This window comes from Nyctereutes procyonoides, unplaced genomic scaffold, assembly GCF_905146905.1.
Source record: "Nyctereutes procyonoides isolate TBG_1078 unplaced genomic scaffold, NYPRO_anot_genome, whole genome shotgun sequence".
Lineage (NCBI taxonomy): Eukaryota > Metazoa > Chordata > Mammalia > Carnivora > Canidae > Nyctereutes > Nyctereutes procyonoides.
This window is the reverse complement of record NW_026575120.1, coordinates 36,689,615-36,711,581: the sequence shown is the minus strand read 5'-3', so window position 1 is coordinate 36,711,581 and position 21,967 is coordinate 36,689,615. Positions and strand designations below refer to the sequence as shown.

The window sequence follows — 21,967 nt, the reverse complement described above, 5'->3', positions numbered from 1 at the left end:
TAATTGTGGGGAGCTGTCTGTTGTAGGAGACTCTACATACAGTGCTTTTTATAGGAGGAAGGTTGGGGTGGTTAACGATACAGGGAGGAAAGTTGAAATATATATTGCAGTGCTGGTATTCCTGCCAACCCTTGACTAGTTATGGGAAAAATTGAAAAATAAGTCCAGTAGACTTAAGAGTCTGAATTGAACTGTATTTAAATTATTTGCTTGTATTGATAAAAAGAGAATCTTGGGGGCACCTGGGTGGCTTAGTTAAGCTTCTGACTTCAGCTCAGGTTAGGATCTCAGGGTCCTGGGATGGAGTCCCCAGGCAGGCTCCCTGCTCAGTGGGGAGTCTGCTTGTTCCTCCTCTCTCTCTCCCCCTCCTCACTCATGCTCTCTGTCTCTTTCTTTCTCAAATAAATAAAATCTTTAAAAAAGAGAAAGAATCTTGTGTTATCTTAGTAGTAGTTTAAATTCATACTGAGCATTCCCAAAACAAAGAATTGCATTTTAGATGTGATGACTAGATGAGACCTCAGAAGGAGCTTTTAGAACTTTTCTAAAATCAGCGATCAAAGTTCATGTTTATACTCCTACAAAGAATGACTATTTCAAAATAGGGGTACATTTTAAAAAATAATTTACTAAAAACTAGAGTGTTTATAAACCAAATGGAGATATGATTCTTCTCATTAAGACTAATTAATGCTTTATGAAGGTTTCACATAAAATGTTTAAAGACAAAAATTTCTTTTTCTACCTTCCTGCTAATATTTCAGATTAGTCTTAGGAGACTAATGTATTTTCACATGTAGTTTCCTTCAGAAATTCATGGAACAAAGTTCCTAGGCTTTTGTAAAACAAAAAGCAGAGAGAAGAGTGGAAGGAAAACGTGTCTTCCCTTTAAACTTGGAGGACCTGCTGGAGGGAGCAGGGAAAGTACTTCAGTTTCTGATGTGAATGTTTGAAGCCCTGTTCTTGGCACTTTATCCATGTTATCTCATTTAGCCCTCAAAATAACCCAGTGAGGTAGTATGGTAAACCCTATTCCACACACAGACATAGAATGGGTACTCTGTATTCACCTTTACGGGTATTTTGAGTATTGTTGGCAAGTGCTCATAATTATTGGCAATGTGTGCCTCTGTCCTACTGTCCAGTGAGGCAAATACATCTACACAAAGAAGTATACATGTCTCTAATGAGTTCTTTCAGTTCAACTAGACTATTGTTCATCTACTCAAACTTTGATAAAGATTTTACTAAGCGTGTTGACACGCTTTTATTTTTGCTCTAAACTCAGGTATTTATTAGACACTTAATTTGTTTATTGCATTGTGCTATAAATCCAACAGAAATAAAAGGCATGGTCTTTGCCTTCAAAACATTTTATCTTCAGAAGATACAGCATGAACCCATCTGAGAGGTCCGTCACAGTAACAAAATGCTAGCGTAAAGATGGTAACCATTAGAAGCAAGTGATCTGTGTTACCTGGAACACACAAGGAGTTTTCATACAAAAGTAGAGCTTGCCCTTTGCTTTGAAGTTTGTCCAGGTTAGGGATGGAGAAACAGCATAGGAATAGACAGGAGAACATGGACAATCGTGATCATTCCATACGTTAAGTAGAATAACAACATTCATCTGAAGCTATTTGAAAACTCCACCATCACTCTGACTCAAAATATATCATTAATGTAATCTGTCCTGTTAGAAATGCTTGCTTCTGGGGTAAATATTGTCTTTAGAAGTCATCACTTAAAATGTATATATCTTTGGGAGAAGCCAGGCCTAGGTTTCTGACACGTTAGTATGAGGGCACTCACCATACCACCTCTCCTGACTGGAATAGGATGCACTGTAAAAAGTTTCAATACAGAGTGACAGAAAAGAAAGGATAAACATCAATTTCATCAGTTTTATTTTTGAATAGCCAGTGTTGGGAATTAATGAGGAAATTAGCCTATCATTATAATATTCTGCTGTCTCTCTTTTTTTTAAATTTATTTATTCATGAGAGACAGAGAGTGAGAGGCAGAGACACAGGCAGAGGGAGAAGCAGGCTCCCTGCAGGGAGTGGGACTCCATCCTGGATCCTGGGATCACACCCTGAGCTGAAGGCAGCTGCTCAATCGCTGAGCCACCCAGGCGTCCCATATTTTACTGTCTCTAATATTAGTAGGTATTTCATAAATATTTTTGACTTTTGAATTAACAAACTAGCTTAACTAGCATGCGGAAGGCTTTCTTTTGATAACCATCCAATATTGTCATTAAACTTTTAATTTTTTAAAAAGACTTTATTTAGGGCAGCCCGGTGGTTCAGCTGTTTAGTGCTGCCTTCAGTCCAGGGCATGATCCCAGAAGACCTGGGATTGAGTCCCATGTTGGGCTCCCTGCATGGAGCCTGCTTCTCCCTCTGCCTGTGTCTCTGCCTCTGCCTCTTTCTCTGTGTCTCTACGAATAAATAAATAAAATCTTTAAAAACAAACAAACAAAAAAGACTTTATTTATTGATGAGAGACACAGAAAGAGGCAGAGACACAGCCTCCCTAAGGAGAGCCGGATGTGGGACTTGATCCCAGAGCCCCGGGATTACAACTTGAGCCGAAGTCAGGCACTCAACCACTGAGCCACCCAGGCGCCCCTGTCATTAACCTTTTAATCAGAGAGTAAGCCTACCTCATGTCAAAACACATACTGTTGACCTGAGGTTATCCAGTAATTTCCAAAATGAAAATCAGATAGAGATCATTAATTTCAAAATGCATCATTGAAATGTTATGGCTGTGGAAATAGTAAACCAAAGTATTATAGTTTTGGATGCGGTATATAAGACTACTATTCCAAATCAGTATTTTCCTATGTGGATTTCATGAAATGCAGATGCCACAGGTATGTATGTATGTATGTTATGTATGTATTTATTCATTCATTTATTTTTTATGGTAAAATAATTTAGATTTAGAGCTGGCTGGACTCAGATGATCCCAATTTTGTTGGCAACATCCAAAGCATCATAGTCAGGAGCCAGTCGAACATATGCTTTCTTCTCTCCATCAGGCCTGATCAAGGTGTTGACCTTGGCCACGTCAATGTCTTAGAGCTTCTTCACAGCCTGTTTGATCTGGTGCTTATTGGCCTTGACATCCACAATGAACCCAAGTGTGTTGTTGTCTTCTATTTCTTCATGGCTGACTCAGTAGTTAAGGGGAACTTGATGATGGCATAGTGATCAAGCTTGTTTTCCTGGGGGCGCTCTTTCGAGGATACTTGGGCTGCCTTCAGAGATGCAGGGTCTTGGGTCGTTGGAATGCAGGTGACATGCAGATCTTTTTGTGTGTGTGTGACTGTGCACACCTTTCAGCACCACTTTCTTTCTTTTTTTTTTTTTATAAATTAATTTGTATTGGTGTTCAATTTACCAACATACAGAATAACACCCAGTGCTCATCCCGTCAAGTGTCCCCCTCCGTGCCCGTCACCCATTCACCCCCACCCCCCCCGCCCTCCTCCCCTTCCACCACCCCTAGTTCATTTCCCAGAGTTAGAAGTCTTTATGTTCTGTGTCCCTTTCTGATATCTCCCACACATTTCTTCTCCCTTCCCTTATATTCCCCTTCACTATTATTCATATTCCCCAAATGAATGAGAACATACACTGTTTGTCCTTCTCCGATTGACTTACTTCACTCAGCATAATACCCTCCAGTTCCATCCACGTTGAAGCAAATGGTGGGTATTTGTCGTTTCTAATGGCTGAGTAATATTCCATTGTATACATAAACCACATCTTCTTTATCCATTCATCTTTCGATGGGCACCGAGGCTCCTTCCACAGTTTGGCTATTGTGGACATGGCTGCTAGAAACATCGGGGTGCAGGTGCCCCGGCGTTTCATTGCATCTGAATCTTTGGGATAAATCCCTAACAGTCAGCACCACTTTCTTAGCTTTCAAAGCCTTTGCTTTGGCTTCAGCTTTGGGAGGGGTGGGGGCTTCCTTCTTCGCCTTCGGCGCCATCTTCGTGAAAGGGACCACGGGTATTTATGAGGTGTTATTTGAGGGGCAGGTGGAGGATATGTAGTCAGGTAAGCTCTCAGGTAAACAGTGTTTCTTTGCTACACAACTACCTAGAACTTCTAACCACGCTGGTGTGCATGTGACTTCCAAGAAGAGAATCTTTCCGATCTTACCTGATCCTGGGAGTTGTATTCTGTGGATGCACTTTGGAAAATGTGCTTCTGCCATGATTGGAAACTAAAATCTATCTATAGAGAAGGTATTAATGAATTTTCAAAAGGAAGTATCTTCAATAAAATAAGTAAATATGTTTATGTAACATTAATTCATTATAAACTATTTTGAATAAAACCAATACACTTGAGTTTTGAATTCTGTACTTGTGAAGCAAAATAAAAGTAAAGATACAAGTCTTCTAGCCCTGATACTTTACAGCTACAAATTCACTGGGGAGACCATTTCTCTTGCGAGTACTTTCTGTCACATGAGCAGTCTTGTGAAAATACACCATCACAGAGGTCTGTGTTCGCATGAGAGAGGTAGTCTCTTTTGGCAAATACAGTATAGATACCTCCGTCTACCCCCATCCCCACCCCCGTGCTTGCTTCCTGCAAGCTATTTAATTTCCTACAGTGTTTGTTGATAAATTTTTTAAGTACCTGGACAAATGAAAAAATGAGCTACCAGAGCTTGTCCTTGTGTTTAATCAGCATACAGTGGTATTTCATTCATACTGGGTCTGTGTGCCAGAAACCTTAGCTGCAGTTAGCCACAGGGTGTAAGTACAGCATTAACAGCAATTTGATGAATGGTCATCCACTTTATAACTAGCATGGGCACCTCCTTCCTGAATCTTCTGCACTAAATACAATGTTCTTCTTCTGTTTGGTTGCTTTGTGAATGATCTTGTTAAACTACTGTGTATTTTGTGAGATCCACACAAAGATATCTTGGCATAAAACTTGGCATAGTTATTGTATTTAATGATTCAGAGATGTAAACAAAATTCAGATGGCTCATTGTTTGATGTGTTTGCAAAAGCTAAATCTAGGATGAACTTTATGTTTTCTCTCAGTGGAATCTTAGTCATTTGCAAAGAGGAAGCATAATACAAGTCAGGTGACACTGATTTCTAATCCTTTCTTTATGTATCTGTTGGTATATGTTCTGCTCTTGGTTGACATTAGTCTAGCGAAAGTGATCTCCTGATGCTGACTGCCTATAACTTGCTCATAAGTATGGATTTCCAGCACAGATGCCAAGCAATAGCATTGCTGCCTTTCACTAAATTACAATTTCATACTGGATTGCAGTTGTTAATATGTTTAAAAATAACCATGATTGGAAAAGCAAACCATCTGATCGATTTTTGTCCCATCTTTACTATATAGAACTGCCTTTGACTTCAAAGAGTTATCTTAGCTCCAAACAGGGGACGGAACAGGAACTTGTGCTGTGATTCATGAGAGTAGATGGAAGTCAATGATTAGTTCATGTGCCTCTAGTCTCCAGTAATGGCATAAATCTTTAGGGAAGTTCTTTAATGTCAGGCTGTATGCTTGCCTATGTCAAATCACATATAGGCTAGCATATATTACGAATCGGGAAATCTGAGGAATGAACAAAAATTCCTTTTGTTCATTTTTTAAAGATGTCACACAGACGACTGAAGATATAGGAGTAAAGCATAATAATGCTCTCCTTTAACCATACGAAGCTAAATCTGCATATTTATGAACACAAAGACCATTCACGTATGGCTAAACGTCTTTTTGGAACAAGGGAAAAAATATTAATTGACTGCAGGCTAAAACCTATCTGTGACTTTTCAAGTCTACAAACTAGTTTATTCCCAGATTAAACATTTCAAGGTGTGTTGAATGTTAACATAATGAGGGAGGCAATGAATATATAGCAAGCCTAGAAAAGAAAGCTTACCACTGTGTCATTTAAATCAGTGGATTTTATAACAGCATCCTCTCCCTGGGATAATAAAACTTAACATGTATATGTGCTGTTTCCTTTGCATTATAAGATACAAGTTGAAAAATCTTCTCTTAGGGAGTTAATGTCCACCCGTTGAGAAACCGTCCCTTACTTCCTTAACCATTCTTTTTTTTTTCTTTTTAATTTAAAATTCCAGTATCGTGAACACAGTGTTATATTAGTTTCAGGTGTACAATGGAGTGATCCAGCACTTCCATACATCACCTAGTGCTCATCACAAGTGCCCTCCTTCATCCACATCACCTATTTCATACACACCCCCACTCCCCACATTGCCCCGCACATCCAGCTCCTCCACCGTTCTCTATAGAAGTTAGCGGGAACACCAAACATACGAATGTGCTCAGCTGACCGCAACCAAACCCTAACGCAGACCACAAACAATGAAAAGATCAGGGTTAACTATAACACACCGAAAGTAAGACAGCCCAATGACACACAGATCCCTCTTTGATAAGGAATGAAGAAGTCACAGTCTCTAACTGTGGGCCTCATTGTCAAAGACGTGGTTACCCAAGACAGGGCTAGAGCCATCTGGGCCAGATGAGCATCCCTGCCCTTCTGATGCTGTCTGCCACCCAGTGCTCACGAGGCTGTGGGTGACCTGTAACCCCCTGGTATGCTGTGCTTTCTGGTGGGCACCCTGGGAAGATGGGCCTTATCAGGCCATGACCCACCAACATGAAAAGCCACCACTGCTTTCTATCCCTTTGCTGCTAAAACCAAGGTACTATGAAGAAAATCAGAATTTCTACAATACTCCCTTTCATTGTGAAGGAGGCTTTCAGAATTTGTTAAGGTGTGTTATGTTTGGCACCTTATGGATGATAATTTGTGTTATCTTTAGCATCTGTACCTTCAGAGAGAGTTATTTCTGTAAGGGAGAGTGGTAGGGAGAAACAATACTCAAACTCACCTGGCAAAGCTAGTCCATGTAAATCAATTTAGGAGGAAATTCTGTATGAAGAAATTAAGGCAGCTGATGATTTAAACAAACAAAACTGCCTGTTTTTAGGTGGGGGAAACAGCATAAGTTGTAATGGCTGCTGAGAAACAGCTGCACAATTCCCTCTGGGCTGTACCGTTCATCTGGCTGGAATAGGTTTCACACCCACCATCCCACCGCTGCCAGTCCCAGTAAGGGACAAGAAACTGAAAGGTCATGGAGATACTTTTTTTTTTTAATTAATAAACTATTTTTAGAACAGTTTTGGGTTTACAGAAAATTGAGCAGATTAGACAGGAAGCTTCCGTATGTCCTCTCTCCTGCTCACAGTCTCCCCTCTTATCTCGCATCGGTGTGGTGCTTGTGTTACAGATGACAAACCAATATTGTATATTATTTTCAAAAGCCCATAATTTATGTTAGGTTCACTCCTGGTGTTACAGATTCTGTGGGTCTTGACAAATGTATAAGGGCATGTGTTTGTCATCCTCGGGTCACACGGAATAGCATCACTGCCCTGACAACCTCCTGTGCCCCCCACCCCACTCCGTCCTGCCCTACCTGCAGGGCGCAGTCAGTAGGTGTCCTGACTCTGCATCATGGCTTTGCACCTATGTACCCTCCTTCATGGACCTGAGTTCTGCTCCTGTCCCTGGCCCACCCTCTGCCCCCCACTCCTCTGCACCTGACTGGGTCTCTGGTCAGTGTCTTTCCTACTTCTCTGTGCTTCACCTTCCTTGCAGTGGTCACAGTCTGCCCGTAGACAGCTGCAGGAGGGACGTCTCTGATGCTGGTGCAGAGGTTTATGAATGAGGAGTGTGACCAGAGGAAGGCCAGAGCTATTTCAAGTCTCCCTCCTCTGTCCCTTTTCTGCTTCTTAGGCATGATACCCACATTACCCGTTACTCAGGTCAGACCAAATTTTTCAGTCCTGCCCTTTAAAAATCTACCACTTTATTTTTTTAAAAAAGATTTTATTTGTTTATTCATGAGAGAGACACACACAGAGAGAGAGAGAGAGAGAGAGGCAGAGACACAGGCATGGGGAGAAGCAGGCCCCATGCAGGGAGTGCGACGTGGGACTTGATCCTGGGTCTCCAGGATCACACCCTGGGCCGAAGGTGGTACTAAATCGCTGAGCCACCCGGGCTGCCCAAAAATCTACTTACTTTAGGCACTATTTATTGACTCTCTTACAACGTAACCTGATGAGAAGATGAGGGCCACTTACTTTCTTCCACTCTTCCTTACTTGTACCTTCTGACAGTTACTGCTTTTACTCTGAATATCTAAAACATTCCCATTGCTATAATAATAGTTTCTATGCTTTTGCTCTAAACTGACCTAAAACAAAAATGACAAAGATCAGTTTTCAAAAACAGTATTAGTTTTCATTTCACTCCTGAGTTTTTTCCATTGCTGTATCCCAATTATTCCTCTTTCTTGAATTATTGTTTAGAATTATTACAATATTTTCCCTATTTTTTTTCTTCACAAGAGTCTAAGAATTTCTGTCCTATATTGCTTTATATCTAAAAAGCATACGGTTCTTTTTTATAAGATTTCAGTGTTGAGTCAGTGATGTTGCTTGGTTCGTGGCACATTATCATCCCTGGTCCAGGCAAGAATCCTTATTGATTGTACACACGTTAGTGTGTACATACACACACACACATATATATATTTAAATTTTTTATATATATTTAAATTTTGTTATTAGAAGTATCTTGTTGAGTTTGTATTTTATTGAATTTATATAGATGGGGTCTGTAATCTATCCTAATTCTGTTTCTTATGGGGCATTGTTTTACAATGCATTATATTTTCAGTCCATCCACATTTCTCTGAGTGCATCTAACCCATTGCTTGGTGTATGTCTACATTTGATACCCATGTTTTTTCCAGTGATGGGCATCAAGTACAAATATACTTTATGTTTTCTTTAAACATTCATTGTGTTTGAATATATTTAAGCCCTCTTAATTGAATATATGCCTTCTGGTTGAATGTTCAAATAAAAATACATATTTATGAGTTGTATAGGTAGTAAAGACCTACATGAACTTGTGTTAAGTTTCAAGAACTGATAAATAATTTAGAGAGTTGTTTTCCTAATAAAAGCAATCCTTTGACTAAAGACAAAGCTACTTGTACTGTAAGGTCTTATATAGAGGAGAGTAAGTTCTCAGAGCCTGTAACAGAGTATGAAATACAGAGTTGAAATAAAATGCTGTAGAAGGAGGTATAAGTACCTTACTCTGGTAATGTGTCATATATCCAACTTTTAAATAATATTTTATTAAAATAAAGAATATCATATACCCTAAGGATAATGACTAGAATAGAAGCGTCATGGAAAGTCATTACTTTGCAGAAGAAGAGGAATTTCCAAGTGTTCTATTTAAAAGCAATCATTGTAGCCTTGATTAAACATTACATTTAACTTTAACCTTCTTATAAACTGAAAACTTGAAAACATAGTAAATTATATCAGCTTTCCTAATCCAGATGGAGGAAGCATACTCATTCCTCAAGGTAGATACCATTTCCTGGTAGAGATACTTCTCATTGAGCATCCCTTAGAGTAACCATGGGTATAGGAAGCGGGCTAAATGTTATTAGCAAGATTAACATTGAATTCTGAAAGCTAGACGCCCAAGTCTGAGGTAAAGTAGAGATTTTACTTAGGAAGCAGTGTTTTATTTACACTCGAGCAAGTATTTGATTAAAACCCTAGAATTATCATAGAGTGCTACATCGTTAGCATGCGGAATCCGTTTAGTCTTAGAATTGGCAAGTATAGGTAGAAATCCTGATTCTGCCCCCTTGTTATCTGTATGGTCCTGGACACATTTAATCTCTACAAACTTCAATTTTCTCATATGTAAAAGTATTAACTAGCAGTAAACTACCTTCTAAAATTGTGGCTAAGATTAAATCAGGTGAAAGTTCCTGGGATTCTTCATCATGTACCACTTAAATTTGTTGTTAGGATTAAGTATGATGAGCTGTGTGTGGTTCTGGGATGGTACCTGGTGCATACGACCAGGTCTTCAGGGCACACTGACATCCTGTCCTTTCTCTTCACTATGCTAATGATCATTCCTTCTCTACTTCAGGGGAAGCACAAAATGCATGTAGACACTGGAATGGAAGGTGATTGGTGTGGCCTTATTCCCGTTGGACAGTCTTGTAATCATGTTACGACAACAGGCCTAAAGTGGAACCTCAGTAAGTAAAACCCTTGCACGAAGGGTGGTTTTCTTTTTTTCTTTCTTTTTTAAAGTGTGTGTGTGTGTGTGTGTGTGTGTGTGTGTGTGTGTGTGTCTGGTATATACCTAGCAGTGAGCCTGTTGGATCACAGGTAGGTCTGTGTTAAACCTTTCATTGAACTGCCAGGCTATCTTCCAAAGCAGCTGCACCATTTCATATTCCTACCAGCGATGTGTGAGGTCTCCAGTTTCTCCCACAGCCTCACCAACACTTGTTACTATCTTTTTATTTTGTTTTTACACATCTTAGTGGATATGCCATCGTATCTCACTGTGGTTTTATTTGCTTTTTCCCTGATGACTAATGATGTCAAACACCTTTTCATGTCCTCATGGGTCATCCGTTTATTTTCGTTGGTGTAGTGTCTTCAGATCTTTTGCTCATATTTTTTTTATTTAAAGATTTTATTTATTTATTCATGAGAGACACACACACAGAGAGAGAGAGAGAGAGAGGCAGAGACACAGGCAGGGGGAGAAGCAGGCTCCATGTAACAGAGTATGAAATACAGAGTTTTTCTCCAGGATCACGCCCTGGGTTGAAGGCAGTGCTAAATCGCTGAGCCACCTGGGCTGCCCTTTTTGCTCATATGTTAATTGCATTATTTCCCTTTTAAGGTTGAGTTGTAAGATTTCCTTATACATTCCAGAAAGTCCTTTATCAGATACATCACTTGAAAATACTGTCTCAAAGTCTTTAACTTCTATCATTTTCTGAGATTTAGTTCACTAAATTTATTAATTTGGTTTTGATGAAGTCTGATTTTCGTCTTATGGATTGTACTTCTGGTGTTGAATCTAAGAATTCTTAGTCCAGCCTTCTTCATGATTTTGTGTTCTTGAAACCTACTTTACTTTTCAGAGAAGTAGCTATTCTAACTAAAGTAGCAAGTTCTTTTCATAGTCAAACCTCTGAGATTTTATAAGATTAGCTGCTTTTACTAAGTTTTAAAATGTTTCCCAGTACTTATTAACTGTAATAGGTCCTAGTTGTACTAAAACTGTCTGATTTGAAAGGAACAGAAAATGAGTGGATCTTTTCATGAAATAAGTGCTGATTCCAAAATAAACCATGAGGCTTGTGAAATAGGTCAACTCTAGTCTCTTTAAGAATGGTAGTAATTTAATCAAAGAGCTTTGTGGATGTCAAAGGGATTGTCTCCTGATTGACCAGTTACCTCTAAGGTCGTAAAAAAATTAAAATATGGAATCTTGTCATTCTTTTATAACATGTAAAACTCTTAGGTTCCCACGAGGAAATAAATATTTCAAGAAGTAAATAATTTGAAGATAAAAAGATATTTTAAGAGACTTTTCTATGAGCCACTGCTGCAACAATTAGGAAAAACTAGAGGTATTTTGAGGCAAATGTCTAGAGAGCTCATCAGAATTTGAAAGGACAGTGAGACAGATCCACTTTGGTGCACAGAAATATATGACAGGCTTTGAAGCTGTTTACCTGAAGCTGACATGAGCTCCCATTAGAAACTTTTTATGCATACATTTCCAACCTAAAACAAATATACTCTTTTAGATTTCCATTCATTCCCAGGACCCAGTCTAGACACTGGTGAAATCCTTCTGGAACCGGCAGTGACCTCACTCTTCAGGGCTGTCACCAAGTTAGGAGGAGTACTGAGCAGGGAGGACGGTTGGCAGTCCAGCCAGTGGCTTCACTTCCTTTATCTCACGGTGATGGGACAGAGTCAGAGGATTATACAGGATCCACTAGGGCTCTCCAGAACATCTTCTGATTCCCTGTGTCCTACAGTAATGGGTATGTCCTAATTCCATGTAATGAAGCTGACTCTGGGAAGGGGACCTCGGGCATGCCATGGCATTTAATCTTACTCTCCGTGATAATTTTTAGTCCTGCAGAAATACTCTGTACTGTTACTTATTTATATATTTACAGATTGCTTTGATTTTGCAACCATAATTTTTTTCCTCTACAATTTTATGTACAATGTATAAATACCCACTTAATGCAGTATGCAGGGCAAGAAAACGAGACAGACTGTTTCAGCAATTCTCTGTGGTCAAAGTGCTAACTAATGGGGTCTTGTGATAGGTAATATTACATCATTAAAAAGTAGTAATAACATCTGGGAAATGATGCAATGTCAACTTGAAGAACAGTGTCTAGATATCTTTCATGGAGAGGGCAGGGGCCCTACTTAACTCACTGTCATTGTGAAAGCAGAGACCTCGGTCAATGTCAACCAATCAGGCACACTGTGAAGTGACAGGATGGCCCAGGAAGGAGAAATAAGGTGCAGTAACTCAGGTGCTGCTCACCTCTTAGGTCAAGGAAAACCTGCAAGTGCTCCTAAGGAAACCTATCAGTTTCCCTCAGGGATGTGAGGGTGATCTGGCTGTGACACCATCACCCATTGATCACCAGGGTTGATCTTGGCTGCTCTGGCTGGCTAGGCAAGTGTCCCCTTCCACTCTCCCCACTATTCCTCGTGCATTGCTCCCAAGGCTGTGCCCTGGATCATAGAGGACAACCTTCTCTGATAGAGGAAAATCGTTCTTTGATCAAGGGTATACGAGTAGCTGTATACCTCTGCTAGAACCTCCAGACAAGCACTCAGGGTCCATGTGTAGGAAAACGTAGGGTACTCAAGCTTCCAGGACACCAGACACATCCGTATGAGGTGCTGTTTGTGGCAGTCTGCCTTTCTTAAAAAAAAAAAATCCCGCAGGGGGTCCAGAGGCTGGCTGTGTCCCAGTCATTACCCACTCTAAAACATGATGCCCCAAGTTCTGAAGCTAATCTGATTTCCCTCTTTCAATCTGCAGTATCTCTCATTACATTCTGTCTCTAAAAAGGTGCCTTTGTACCCATCAACCAGAGTGAAACTTTACGTGTTTGACAATAATTTACTTCATAGCCGTATGCTGTGAACATTCTGTGACATGTGTCTGGTACCAGGGTTTCTCTAGGCCGTGTACACTTGGAGTAAAATAGCTGCATCATAGGCAAGAGCACCTTCCCCTTTACTAGGTGTGCCATATGCTCTGATGGTGGGTATGCCATTGTACACTCACCCAGGAGAACGCAGGAGCTCCCATGCTCTGCATCCTCACGCAATTCTTGGTATTGTCAGATCTCCTCATTTTTGCCAGTGTGATGCATGTCAGTGATATTTCATCATGGTCTCTGGTTACCACTGAGGAAAGCATTTTTTGTAGTTATTAACCATGCCGGTTTCTTCTTCTGTGCATCACTTTCTTTTGCCCTTTTAGCTCTTGGACTATTTGGTTTTCCCTTATTATTAGAAGTACTTCAGTCCAGGGATCCCTGGGTGGCTCAGCGGTTTAGCGCCGCCTTCAGCCCAGGGCGTGATCCTGGAGACCGGGGATCAAGTCCCACGTCAGGCTCCCTGCATGGAGCCTGCGTCTCCCTCGGCCTGTGTCTCTGCTTCTCTCTCTCTCTGTGTCTCTCATGAATAAATAAATAAAATCTTTTAAAAAGAAAAACAAAAGAAGTACTTCAGTCCCAATTATCTTCTTCTTGGCTGTACTTTGCATTTTCCAGTTGTTTACTGCATTTCTGTATGTGTTGAGGTTAGTAAGTTAAAGGCAGTCAAATGTATCAATCTTTTTCTTGGGGATTTGTAGTTTTTGTCTGAAGTCATCTTTCTATTCCCCACAGTCATAAAGACATTCTCACATTGTAGTTTTACGTCTTATTTTTAGGTCTTTTCTTGCACCTGAAATTGATTTTTGTGTATGATATGAGCTAGAGATCTGATTTTGTTTTCCATTACCGGTAACCAGTTGCCCTAGCACCATTCATCATACTTTCTCCAACCATAAGTCTTCACATTCAGGGGGATGCTTCTTGAATTTCTAGTCTGTTCTCTTGGCTTACACACTTCTTTCTGTACTGATCCCACACTGCCTTGATTACAGTAGCTTTATAATACTGAAATATGGCCAACTGGAGTCTCCCAACTTTGTGGAGAGAATTTCGTGGTTATTCCTGGCTTTTCGATCTTCATAAATGTTAGCATTAACTTGATGAGTGTCATGTACACAATTCCATTGTAAGTTTTATTGGAATTATTTTTCATTTCCAGATTAGTTGGAAGAATACAACAATTGAGGAAGAAAATTCCTATGTGTGATTGAGTCTTCTGTAAACATAATATCTCTCTCCATTTACTTAAAACTTTTTCATTGCTTTCAATAATTTAAAAATTTTGTCCATAAGATCCTGCACATCTTATATAAGATTTATTTCTAGCAATCCTATATTTTGTATCGATATTATAAATTACACCTTTTAAAAATTTCCATTTTGGGATCCCTGGGTGGTGCAGCGGCTTAGTGCCTGCCTTTGGCCCAGGGCGCGATCCTGGAGACCTGGGATCGAATCCCACGTCGGGCTCCCGGTGCATGGAGCCTGCTTCTCCCTCTGCCTATGTCTCTGCCTCTCTCTGTCTCTCTCTCTCTCTCTGTGACTATCATAAATAAATAAAAATTCTTAAAAAAAATTTCCATTTTCTGAGCTCCTTGGTAGTATATAGATAGACATAAAATTGATTTTATATATTATATCAGTATATTGCTGAATGTTTTTATTGTTTCTAGAGGAGGGGAGGGGCAGAGGGAGTGGGAGAGAGAGAATCTGAAGCAGGATCCATATCCAGTGAGGAGCCCCATGTGGGGCTCCATCTCATCACCCTGAGATCATGACCTGAGCCAAAATGAAGAGTCAGATGTTTAACTGGCTGAGCCACCCAGGCATCTCACTTTTATTATTCCTAAAAAATGTGAGTATAGATTCACTTGGGTTTTCTATTTTTGATGGTCGTATTTTTGATGGTGATCAAGTTTTGCGTTTGGTCAGGCCTAACTGAAACAGGAGCCTTAAAAAGCCTATTTCTTTGTTCCTCATGTAATATGACAGAGGTCAGTGGTTACAGGGCATGGCTTCTGTGCGTCCTCAGCCTTTGCTTCAAAATTGCAAGATGTTGCAACTCCAGCTACTCAGGTCCCAGTTCAGCATCAGGAGAAAGGAAAGAGCAGAATGGGAAGTGAGAGAGGAGAGTGCCCATGGCAGGAAAACAAGGCTTCAGAGTTCCACCGTTTCCAGAAGTCCTTCCTGCCTCCACCCTTTTTTGCCTCAGTGGCTGGGACTATCGAACAGCCACCCTTGCTGCGTAAGAGGCTGAGACGTGCAGTTTTGTATCTAAAGACATGGGCATCCCCAGTGACAGCCAGGTGCTGATGGGAGGAAGAGGAGAATGAGTAGGAGTCTGCTCTTCTGTCAAGAAGTGTCTTTTCTTTGTCCACCATCTTGATGAACAGTTTAGCTACACATACAAACAAAATCTTACCTTCCCTTTCTTGTCTTGTTGCTGTTGAAGAATCTACAGTTAAGCAAACCGATTCTTATGCATTTCTAACCTGTCATTAACCCTGTCCTTTAGACCTCATGTTTTTCTTGCATGTCCTACATGTGTACTACCACATGTGTAAGTGTAACCTTTCTTTTTTTTTAATAAATTTATTTTTTATTGGTGTTCAATTTACCAACATACAGAATAACACCCAGTGCTCATCCCGTCAAGTGTCCCCCTCAGTGCCTGCCACCCACTGACCACCACCCCCCACCCTCCTCCCCTTCCACCACCCCTAGTTCATTTCCCAGAGTTAGGAGTCTTTATGTTCTGTCTCCCTTTCTGATATTTCCCACACATTTCTTCTCCCTTCCCTTATATTCCCTTTCACTATTATTCATATTCCCCAAATGAATGAGAACATACACTGTTTGTCCTTCTCCGATTGACTTACTTCACTCAGCATAATACCCTCCAGTTCCATCCACGTTGAAGCAAATGGTGGGTATTTGTCGTTTCTAATGGCCGAGGAATATTCCATTGTGTACATAAACCGCATCTTCTTTATCCATTCATCTTTCTATGGACACCGAGGCTCCTTCCACAGTTTGGCTACTGTGGACATTGCTGCTAGAAACATCAGGGTGCAGGTGTCCCGGCGTTTCATTGCATCTGAATCTTTGGGCTAAATCCCTAACAGTGCAATTGCTGGGTCGTAGGGCAGGTCTATTTTGAACTCTTTGAGGAACCTCCACACAGTTTCCCACAGTGGCTGCCCCAGTTCACATTCCCACCAACAGTGTAAGAGGGTTCCCTTTTCTCCGCATCCTCTCCAACATTTGTGGTTTCCTGCCTTGTTAGTTTTCCCCATTCTCACTGGTGTGAGGTGGGATCTCATTGTGGTTTTGATTTGTATTTCCCTGATGGCCAGTGATGCGGAGCATTTTCTCATGTGCATGTTGGCCATGTCTATGTCTTCCTCTGTGAGATTTCTGTTCATGTCAAGTGTAACCTTTCTTTCATTCTAGATGATTTTCTTTCACTCTGATAAGTGGTACAGTTTATCACTTGTGCGAATTCCTCAGATAAGGACATGGTGGTTCAAGCTGTGGGCAGTGATTTGCCTAAATTCACATTGTTAGGGATGGATACACACAAAAGTTTACAGAATTCAAGTCTGTAATGCTATTTTTCCCTGTTTCTGATTAGTAAATGAAAGATTTTCTGTAAAAGCAAGTTGATGTTAAAAAGAAATCACTAAAATGAATTTGGGATAAAGAGAAGAAAACAAGAGGAAGGAACATGTAGAGGGAAAGCAAGAAGTGGAAAGGATTGGCAAGAAGAATTTAAATTCTCTGGGATGGAGCTCTGAACTTCTTTATGCTTTGGCCTAAGAAAATACCAAATGGAATAGCCATCCCTCTTATTTATAACACTCAAATTGAGTTTGAAATTATGCATTCATTGTTCCTTCTTTTACGTGTTTTCAAAATCTAAAAATAAATGACAGAATGAAATAATTTTATAGCACTGAGTAAAAGAGACTCAAGACTACCCCAAGTGAAATATTTTGGAAGAGAAAAATTAAGAGAAAACCATTTGAAAAGATTTTTCATCTCAGTGGAAAATAATTTATAGTAAGTGTGTACCGGTACCAAGATTTTCTGTGGGAGTCCTCTGTGAGGAGTTTTAAGTGCCAGCCTAACAAGGGAACAGCTTATGGAGCTATAAAACAACACCTGGTAATAATGCAGTTTCAGTGAGAAGGACCCTGAATTCTCACTCCATTACGGCTCTACGTGATTCTGGTCAGTTAGTGTTGTAAGTCTGGAGCACAGGGGAGAGGTCAGTGCCAGAGATAGAAGCTTGGGAATGGCTGGCATGTAGGTGTCAGGGCTCAACAACAGCTGTGCCCACTTAGGTTATAACCTTTGGTGAGCTTGTGCCACTAATATGTGAGATATTTTATATTTTTATGTGTCTTTGTTATTATTTTTAAGTATTGCTTTTCTAGTCCAGTGCTTTAAAAATGACACTCTTAAACTGTGACATCAATAGTTCCTGTTTGATTCAAGGACAATATCTTTCCTATCTTTTTTTTTAAGATTCATTTTATTTTTTTTAAAAGATTTTATTTATTTATTCATGAGAGACACAGAGAGAGAGAGACAGAGACAGAGACAGAAGCAGGCTCCATGCAGGGAGCCTGATGTGGGACTCAATCCTGGGTCTCCAGGATCATGCCCTGGGCTGAAGGCAGACACTAAACTGGGCTGCCCTGATTTATTTATTTTAGAGAGAGTGCATGGTGGGGAAGGGCAGAGGGAGAGATAGTCTTAGGCAGACTGTGCACTGAGCATGGAGCCCAGTGCGGGGCTCAATCTCATGACCCCGAAATCATGACCTGAGCCAACCAGCTATGTCACCCAGGAGCCCATTATCTTTTGTATCTTAATTCTTTGATAACTGGTCACTCACTTTGAATTGAATTAAAGATATTGTTAATTTTTTTTACATAAAACACATGCATTAGTGATCAAAGATGATAATAAGGATGGATTTTTGTCTATGTGTGCCTCCATCTCCCCCAAGGAAGCTGTTAGTGAAAGTTTTCTACCCCCAACTGTTTTCTCAAGTTTACAAATAGGTGAAATTACTGTATTTCATCACACTTAAGATGTCATCGATTATAAGATACATTATTATTTTATGTTCACTAAGGAAAAAATACTAATTATAATTGCAGAGATGAGGGGAAATGTACATATTAGAACTGATAAAATATGGTAGATCAAATAGTACAGAATTTATCAAATTATATGCAGAGACATAATTTGTTTTTATACTTTGTTTACTGACTTCAATGAAGTCAGCTAGGATTCTGATAAGGGCTGTTGATTCAGCAATCACTTTGAGAAGTAAATCCATCTTATACCAGTGTTAAGTCTTCCAATCCATGAACCTGGGGTCCTTTCATTTGGATCTTTAACTTCTTTCAACAAAGTCTTGCTGTTTTGATACTACCGTAAGCTTTGTACTTCTGCTAAATTTGTTCCTATGTATTGTTTTAATCCTACTGTGATTGGAGTTCTCTTTTTAGTTTCATCTTTAGGTTGTTCACTGCAAGTGTATAGTAATAGAATTGATTTTTGTTTCAACTGATCTTATATCCTATGACCTTCCTGGATTCATTTATTAGTACTATTGGTGTTTTAGTGGATTTCTTAGAATTTTTTTTTTTTTTATATTCAAGATCATGTCCTCTACAAGTGAGGGTAGTTTTCTTTTTAATGTGAATTCTCTTGTTTCTTTTTCTTGTCAAATTGTCCTGGCTAGAACCTTCAGTACAATTTTAAATATTCAAATAATATTGAAAGCAGCAAAAATGGACATCCTTGTCCTGTTCCTGATCTTAGATGGAAAGCATCCAGGTCTTTCACCATACATATGATGCTTGCTGTTGGTTTTTTCTAGATGTCTTTTATCAAATTGAGGAAATTCCATTCTAGTGATAGTTTGCTGAGTGCGTTTATCATGAAATAGTGTAGATTTTTTCTTTTTTAAATATTTTCTATTGAGATGATCATAGGCTTTTTTGTGTTTTTTTTAATTCTGTTGATTTAATGTATTACATTGATTTAATGTATTACATTAATTGGGTTATGGATGTTAAGGCAAATTTGCATCCTTATGACAAATCTCACCTATTCATGGTGTGCAATTCTTTTTATATATTGCTGGATTCTGTGTTCTATTTTGTTGAGGGCTTTTGCATCCATATCCTAAGATAAATTGTTTTGTAAGGTGGTTTTGTTTTGTTTTGTGATGTCTTTGACTTGTTTTAGTATCTGAATAATATGGCTACCTACTCTTAAAGTCTAGGCATTCAAGAGGGAAACTCTGGGGAGGTCAGCCAAGGCAACAAAAGCAAGACACAAGGGAAGTAGGTCTAGCAGGCAAGATGCAGATTTGAGAAGAACAAAGCATAGAGGGAAATCCTGTTGCAGGAGATCCCTGGTGTATGTTCTGATCCAAAGACAGGTACCTTGCACCTTGGCCCTCTTTTGTCTGCTTACTGCCACAAAGAAAGGAGGGGGAAGAAAAGGAGACCTACAGCGCCAGCTTGTTTCTAATGACTAAACAGCAGGGCCTGGCTGGCCCTTCTGAGGAGCAGATATCACTGAGCATTGAAGGTAGCACAGCTTTATGGGGAAGAAGTTGCGTTTACACAAAAACTATATATAATATCCTATAAATGTTCTTTTAAAAATCACTTATTATACATGGACAGGAGAAATCTTTACCCCTTCTGTATTTAGTTAGCCATCAATGACTTTGAATGTCTGTGGCTTTGTATGATTACTTTAAAAATGTCATTAATGTTCTCATAGGCCATTTTCACTTATAAATGGAAAGTGCTAGCTATAAATTCCAGTATTGACTTGTTTTCATTAATAATTTTCCACTAAGAATCTTTTCAAACCTCAGAAATAAAAAGTTCTCTTAGAAATTTATGTAAATTTAAATGTGTGATGCAGGGGGAAAGATTTATTTTTCATCATAGCCATACCTGTAATATTACATTTATATTATTTATATAACTTAGGATCATAATTGCAAATAAATATTTTCACAGAGGTTTTCCAAGGAGACTATACATTTCTATTTATAGAGTACTGAATATTTCCAAGTATTTGGTAAAACTTTAAAATGTAATAGTGATACCACTTTCATTACCCGAGGCTGTACTGAGTGATTTCTTAGGCTTTGGACTACATTATGGAACTAGCAGAATATTACTTTCTTTATTAATAGGATATTTTAAATAAGAAATCCTATTGATACTACGTCTTGATTTTTTTTAATGCATTCTTATAGTAAGTGCCAGTAGATGACAATTTCTATGATGTATGGGCTGGACTGTGTGAACACTATCTCCTTTACTTAAATTCTAGGATAATTATAGTAGAGTAATGTCAAGATGATAGTATCACAATAATGTCATCAGTTGTTGAGACCTAGGATTTTCAACTGAAATAACTAAGACCTTAAAATAACTTCCAAATAAATAAAAAATAAATTAATCAAAATGACTTCCACAAACCACACAGCTTCCCAGAGCCAGAGCTGACCTAAAACTCAGGTGTCTCAACTCCTAGCACAGAACTTTCTCCTCCTGATCTCCTTCACTACTAACACTGCAGGAAATTTGGATGTTTGATAATAGATCTAAGTATATATAAAGATAGATAAACTTAAAATGTGTGATGTTTGCTAGATTAAAAAATAAGCATGTTTGTATCACTTTTCATGATGTAACTTTTCAGGTGTATCAGTTTCAAATTGCTGCAGTAACAAATTACCACCAACTGGTGGCCTGAAGCAGTGCATCTATTATCCTAGAGTTCTGGAGGCTGGAATCCCAAGTTGGTCTTAAAAAATTAAAATCAGGGTATTGACAGAGCTGTAGGGTATTAACACATCTGCCTCCAGGAGGAAGCTCCAGTTGGAGAATCCTCCTCTCACCATTTCCAGCTTCCGGAGGCTGCCCACATTTCTCGACCATGATTCCTTCCACTATCTTCAAGGCTAGCAGCATAGCATCATCAAATCTCTCTCTGACTTCTGTCATTGTTACATCTCTTCCTCCAGCTCTGACTGTATAGCTTCCTGCTTTTAAGGGATTTGTGATTACACTGGGACCATCTGAAGAATCCAGAATAACTCCATCTCAGAATTTTGATTTAATCACATCTTGCAAAACTCCTCCTGCCATATGTGATTCATTCACAGGTTCATTCATAGGGATTACAATGTAGACATTTGGTGGTGGTGGTGGGGGGCATTATTCAGCCTCCCATGTCAGGACTGTAATCTATGAATTAAATAATTTTCTTAAATAATACTTATTGAATACCATTATTAGATCATTGAATCTGTGCAGTTACCCTGAAAACTAACGTGTGAAGACTTGTTTACATTGCCAATGAGAAACTGAATTTAAAGTATTGTCATTCATCTGGCCTCTGACAACTTGTGATAAAGACTCAAGGCAAAATAAAAACAAATTGTGTGAGCACAATTTATTTGGTGTCCACAAAGAGAACAAGGGTACCAGTTTCCATCCATCTGGTTTGTCTTCTTCAAAGATTGCTGTCAGGTTTAGCTAAGTATATATCTTGATCCGTGGAATCATGTGGAAAGTCAGGTTTACACAGGCGAGAGCCAAAAGCTCCATTCAGCTGTAGAGTTCTAAAGCAGTCTCTTATTAGACATACTCCTTTTATTTTAATCCTTTTTATACTTCTTAACTTGTTTAACTTTTGAAGCTGTACTTACATGAGAAACTGATAGCTTCTATCCAAAACAGGCAAAAGGGT

General features: G+C 39.3%; 1 protein-coding gene across 3 annotated transcripts in view; it reads left to right on the top strand.

The window, feature by feature from the left end:
- Nucleotides 1–21,967, top strand: part of TPK1 (thiamin pyrophosphokinase 1) — a 316,037-nt gene that overhangs the window by 215,710 nt on the left and 78,360 nt on the right. For all 3 annotated transcript variants that reach the window (XM_055335380.1, XM_055335382.1, XM_055335381.1), the window contains exon 7: nucleotides 10,081–10,192. In XM_055335380.1, the coding sequence (XP_055191355.1) occupies nucleotides 10,081–10,192 (112 nt within the window). The remainder of the gene's footprint in view (nucleotides 1–10,080; nucleotides 10,193–21,967) is intronic.